This window comes from Triticum aestivum, chromosome 5D, assembly GCF_018294505.1.
Source record: "Triticum aestivum cultivar Chinese Spring chromosome 5D, IWGSC CS RefSeq v2.1, whole genome shotgun sequence".
Lineage (NCBI taxonomy): Eukaryota > Viridiplantae > Streptophyta > Magnoliopsida > Poales > Poaceae > Triticum > Triticum aestivum.
The window spans coordinates 122575426-122582002 of record NC_057808.1 but is presented as its reverse complement, the minus strand read 5'-3'; the positions used below and the strand labels follow the sequence as shown (position 1 = coordinate 122582002).

General features: G+C 43.1%; 1 protein-coding gene across 1 annotated transcript; it reads right to left on the bottom strand.

Annotated features, from left to right (window-relative positions):
* Nucleotides 1-3061, bottom strand: LOC123119829 (acyl carrier protein 1, chloroplastic). Its single transcript, XM_044539773.1, has 4 exons — nucleotides 2790-3061; nucleotides 1220-1330; nucleotides 515-655; nucleotides 1-430 (listed from the first exon to the last, which is right to left on the bottom strand). The coding sequence occupies exons 1-4, from the start codon at nucleotides 2856-2858 to the stop codon at nucleotides 302-304; spliced, it is 450 nt and encodes a 149-aa protein (XP_044395708.1). The 5' UTR covers nucleotides 2859-3061; the 3' UTR covers nucleotides 1-301.
* Nucleotides 3062-6577: the final 3516 nt, after the last annotated feature.

Sequence of the window (6577 nt, the reverse complement as noted above, 5' to 3'; positions counted from 1 at the left end):
TGACTCTTCAATCTTCATAGGTCCATTAGCTTTTCTATAACAATAGTACAACACATATGAATTCGAACTTAGGACATGGTCCTAGCTTGTTTATGAAGCCTTTGGGTAATTAACCCTAAGCAACAACACAAAATCTCGAGAGGATGAAGAAAGAACAAATGGTAATGAACACACAACATAGACTGAATGCAAAGCTGTCCATAAATTATTTTCTCTCGCCCCAAATGCGACCGAAAAATCAGAAGTCCACAGATCCAGACAACACCTTTGCCTTCTAAAGCTGTCCAATGAACCGAGGCACTTACGCGGTCTTCTCTGTCACAAGCTTCTCGATAAGGTCCGCTGCATCCTGCACGGTTGCAATGTCCTGCGCGCTTGTTTCATCGACGGTGATGTTGAACTCTTCCTCGAGGCCCATCACAATCTCAACCTGCAAAACATAATCGGTGTTATGTATGAATGACGCTTCTTTTGGCTACTGTCATTTCTGTGGGATGGGGAGTTGCCGATTTACCGTATCCAGTGAGTCAGCACCAAGTTCAGAGAATTTTGATTCCGCTGTGACAGGGGTCCCATCAGGGACTGCCAGCTGCTTCTTGACTATCATACAAACCTTGTCGACGGTCTCTTTCTTGGCCTGTGCCTCTCCTGTGGCCTGCTCAAGAAACGAAAGAACATCATTACCTCAAATCAGCACATTGAGCGTGGCTGTAAAAAATGCTGAAACATTTGCCATCTTTATCCGATAACGTTATCCAAGGAAGATTTTTACTGCACCTATGGTGTCTAGACTGCAATTTGAAAGAACATTTGCCATGAAATGATGAAAATATTTGCCCATATTTAATGTTTGAATTACCGCCAGTGTAAACAATTCTCACCTATTTTAACCCTAAACTTATTTACATATTTCAAGTACTGCCAACGCAAACAATTCTCACCTATTTCAATCTCAAACTTGTTCAAACATTTTAATATACAAAAGGTATTTTAAAAATGACGTATGTCTAGGAAGAAATAGACATCAGTTTTATTAAGATAAGAGTTCCAGATCGAACCCAGGCTGCCTAGCCCACCATCCATGGTGCTAGCCAGTAAGCGCCTGGGTGAATCACTTGGCCAGCTATAGAAGTACAAAGGTTCGGAAAAAAGATATAGATATTGTGAACACATGGTGGCAAACTTTTACTATTGCGACAGAGAAGAAATGTGTGCCTACCGAACAACAAATCTTAAACCGAAGCGAACTCGGTCTTGAACTGATGGATACAAAGCTCATCTTCTGGCTACGGAAGGAAACTGAGCTCCGGCTCGAAATTACATTAGCCACCTGCAACGAACCAAGAAATTGTCTCCATAACTGAACTGTTCAAACACACAGACCATAGAAAAAAATACTACAGCAAAAATGCATGAACTATTTGAAATTAATAAAGTGCAGTTAATCAACCAAATGCAAATTAATCCCATGAAAATAGATAAAGCAAGCAACACGACATGATGAAACTTAAGCTCCCAGATTTCGAGCCAGAGTGCCATGATGGAACTTCTGCTCACTCGTTTTGCAAAGTTGCCAAATGGGCCAAAAGGGTCAGGGTGATCAGTGCTCTGGATCCTTGAGCTTGTCGGCACCTGCGCAGTCAGCTGCAGTTTCGAACGAGGATGTGGAATCGTCGTTGAGCAGCGCTTTCGAACCAGAATGTGAAATAATCGTTGGGCTGCGCTTCAAACCAGAGGAAGGAATGAACTACTAGTGCCTTTCTGATACCAAGTGTCCTGCTTCCTGGCTGGCAACCAGCACTGCAAATTTTCATGAATTATCCAGTCTAGGTATTCGATATTTAACCCAAGACATTGGTGCAATACACGAGGATCACGATGCAACCATGCGTCAACCAAGTTTCTCAAATACCAGGCCCAACATGAAACTAGTCATGTTGAACCCAAAAATACCTCCAAATGGATTCTGGAATCTAATAGTGCGGGACACTCCGGGTCAGACCGGAGGCACATGGCAATATACAACTGTAAAACAAAGGCCGGCATTTTTTATTTGGCTAACGCATCAACATCGATGTGGAGAGCAACACATTGGTAAAGAACTGTTGATCTAATTCAGCAAGATCTGAAGCATGTGATGTGCTTGGGTGGCTTCCTAGAGCTTTGCATCTTCTGAACCAGGCTACATTAGAATACTAAACTATTTTTTTTAAATAAGCCTTACTGTGCCATCCAGATCCAGTTGCAACACCGGTTACGTCAAACGCAGCCATTTTGGAATCTTTGAAGTTTGTACTAAAATAAATCAAATTGTCAACATCTGTCAGTAAATATGTGTAAATAAGCCAATTTTCCCACCAGTGTAAGGTTTTAACCTCATAGGTAACAAGTTAAAGCTTTTCTGCCTTTCTAACCATACTATACCAGTTCAAATGTACCTATTTCTCTCTAGATAAATGAATATATGGACTGAACGCATGGGCACATCTTATGATGTGCTCAATATATACTCCATTTAGTGGGTATTGTTTTTTCAACACTTAAGTGTGAAAATTACAGGCATATGAGAAACATCGCCAAGATATCAAAAGAGGAAGCATGTTTATGCTACTCAGTGAACTATTGAATCAAACCAAGAAAGCATCTATTCATCCAAGTATCCAACCAAATCAACCACGAACTTAGAAGAAACACACAGGAACAGCCTTGGAATCTCATGAATCTCGCAAACTAGAACTATGCAAATGACCGAATCTGTGACAAGACAGCGGTCAGTCCGAGAACGGCACCTGGCTGGACAGCCGCCGGCGGACGGCGGACGGCGAGAAGGAGGCAACGGCGGCGAGGCAGTGCGCCATGGGTTGGCCGGCTGAGCTGCTCGGTAGAATTTGGGGGCGGTGGGAAGAGGCCGGCTGGTAGGTGGAGTGCTACGCTGCTCGGGAGGTCCTGGGCTCTGGAGCTGCTACCAACCAATGGTGGCAATTATAGTGCAGATAGGAGATAAAATAGATAGGCTTAGGATAAAGTGTCCAAAAGAACGCTGATGCACTATACTCCGAGAGAAAAATGGAAGAAAATAAATTCAGAGTATATCTATAGGGATGCCTCAGCCGTGGATATGCAAAATGGATATACATGGGACATGTCATGCCACATTTGTAAAGTTTGTAAGTTTGCAGTGTTTCTTCAACATCACTTGTTTTCTTTGTGTCGTGGTATCTACTCCTTGTATAAAACGAAATTTAAATTTTAAAAAGGAAATGTTAACTAGGGAAGGTCCCACAGAACACCCCATAGCCATTGGATCCAGATCATGGGAATAGCAGTTTTAAAAAGAATGCTGGCATTTTTTTCCGCTACATGGCGCACGATCTGGATCAAACCCATAATTTGCTTTGTCTTCCCGTATGCCCGAGCCACCAAATCAGCCGTGAACCAATGATGCAAATGTGAGATTAAGCATTCGTGCATCATGATGCAAGTCACATAGCCCCTGGTTTAACATTGAGCCTCTCTTGTCATCTATGTATACAACATCCAGCCCGGCATCCAACTTGAAAGTGCAACTAATCCCCAGATGGTTTTAGAGCTTCACATAGCTCGCCAGTCCTCCTTGGACAACGGCGAGTTGACGGCAACATAGTTGTAACAACACGACACGTCGGACAAGGGAACCACTGGAGGACATCCCTATGCAAAAACATCGGTTGTGTTAAGAACCCATATAACTGCTCTCTGTAGGGCTTTCGTTTAGACCTAAAGGCCGGATTGCCTCGCACCATTGGGCATCCCAGAACAAGCAGGTCACCAGGAGCACTCTTCATTGGCCTTTGGCTAGGGAGGTAGAAGCCAATGGTTGGTTAATGCAAGTATCTTAAATATACAATCTCGAGCAACATCGACAACATCGTCGGTATACAAATAAAAACGTAAATTCAACTCAAAATGGCTTACAAAAAATAATTTTATAGGCCATCCATAAACCTATCCAGATGACAATCCTTTCCGAAGATTCGAGCAAAGGGCATGACCTTCTCGAAATTGATCTTCTTCGGCTTGATTTCTTTCCCGTTGGCACCCTTTGGACCATCCATGGCAACCATTGATGTCTACTACACAACTTATTCTTGTAGACTCGTGTTGAGCCTCAAGCGCAGAGTTTTGTAGGACATCAGCAAATTTCCCTCAAGTGGAATGACCTAACGTTTATCAATCCGTGGGAGGCGTAGGATGAAGATGGTCTCTCTTAAACAACCCTGCAATCAAATACAAGAAATCTCTTGTGTTCCCAACACACCAAATATAACGGTAATTTGTATAGGTGCACTAGTTCGGCGAAGAGACGGTGGTACAAGTGTAGTATGGATAGTAGATATAGGTTTTCGTAATATGAAAATATAAAAACAACAAGGTAGCAAGTGATAGAACGGAGGACAAACGGTATTGCAATGCTTGAAAACAAGGCCTAGGGTTCATACTTTCACTAGTGCAATCTCTCAACAATGCTAACATAATTGAATCATATAACAATCCCTCAACGTGCGACAAAGAATCACTCCAAATTCCTTATCAAGCGAAGAACATAAGATGTAGGGTACGAAACCACCTCAAAGTTATCATTTCCAATCAATTTATTGAGCTATTCCTATAAGTGTCACAAACAGCACTAGAGTTCGTACTAAAATAACACTATATGATACACATAAGCCAATTCCAATGTCACTTATATACTCCAATGTCACCACAAGTATCTGTGAGTTGATTATTCGATATGCATCAAACAACTTCAGATTCATAATATTCAATCCAACAAAAAGAACTTCAAAGAGTGCCCCAAGGTTTCTACCGGAGAAAGGAGGACGAAAACATGTATCAACTCCTATGCATAAATTACCCTAATGTCACGATAATCCGCAAGTTGAATACTGAAAGGATCGAGAGGATGGGTCTAGAGGGGGGTGATTAGACCCTTAACAAGCAAAAAGGGCAGTTTTTAATTTGCCCAAGTTAAGGTTGAGTTTAGCACATGTTAAAGCACACACAATGCATTTTACACAGGCATAACAAGAGTATGAGCAGCGGAAAGAGTAAAGCATGCAAGTGCAAGAATTTAAAGTGATGGGATTGGAGTGTGCAAACGCATTGGAGACGCGGAGGATTATTGGCGTGGTTCCGATAGGTGGTGCTATCATACGTCCATGTTGATTGAGACTTCAACCCACGAAGGGTAACGACTGCGCGAGTCCACAGAGGGCTCCACCCATAAAGAGTCCATGAAGAAGCAACATTGTCTATCCCACCATGGCCATCACCCACGAAGGACTTGCCTCACTCGGGTAGATCTTCATGAAGTGGGCGATGTCTTGCCCTTACAAACTTCTTGGTTCAACTCCACATCACGATGTAGGCTCCCAAGCGACACCTAACCAATCTAGGAGACACCACTCTCTAAAAGGTAATAGAGGGTGTGTTGATGATGAACTCATTGCTCTTGTGCGTCAAATGATAGTCTCCCCAACACTCAACTCTCTCACACAGATTTGGCTATGGTGGAAGAAGGATTTGAGTGGAAAGCAACTTGGGGAAGGCTAGAAATCAAGGTTCAAATGGTAGGAATGGAATCTCTTGATCTCAACACATCAGTAGGTGGTTCTCTCTCAGAAGATGAATGGTGGAAGTATAGGCACATTCTGATGGCTCTCTCTCATGAGAAGAAGGGGTGGAGGGGTTGATAACCAACAAGTATAGGGGATCGCAACAGTTTTCAAGGGTAGAGTATTCAACCCAAATTTATAGATTCGACACAAGGGGAGCCAAAGAATATTTGCAAGCATTAGCAGCTGAGTTGTCAATTCAACCACACATACGTGCTTATGGAAAGAACTTGCATGACATCTTTTGTCCTACCCTCCTGTGGCAACGGGGTCCATAAGGAAACTAAGGGATATTAAGGCCTCCTTTTAATAGAGAACCGGAACAAAGCATTAGCACATAGTGAATACAAGAACTCCTCAAACTACGGTCATCACCGGAAAGTATCCCGAATACTGTCACTCCGGGGTTTACGGATCATAACACGTAATAGGTGACTATAACTTGCAAGATCGGATCTAGAACATAGATATAATGGTGATAACATAAACGGTTCAGATCTGAAATCATGGCACCCGGGCCCAAAGTGACAATCATTAAGCATGGCAAAGTCATAGCAACATCAATCTCAGAACATAATGGATACTAGGGATCAAGCCCTAACAAAACTAACTTGATTACATGATGAATCTCATCCAACTCCCTCACCGGCCAGTGAGCCTACAAAGGGATTGCTCACTCCCGGTGGGGAGCATCATGGAATTGGCGATGGAGAAGGGTTGGTGATGACGAAGATCGAAGATTCCCCTCTTAGGAGCCCCAAACGGACTCCAGATCTGGCCATGAAGAACAGGAGGTGGCGGCGGCTCCGTCTCATGAAACGCGATAATTCTTTCTCCCTATTTTTTCCCCAAAAATAGGATTTTATAGCGTCGGAGATAGGGTCAGCAGGGCCACCAGGTGGGCACAACCCACCTGGACGCGC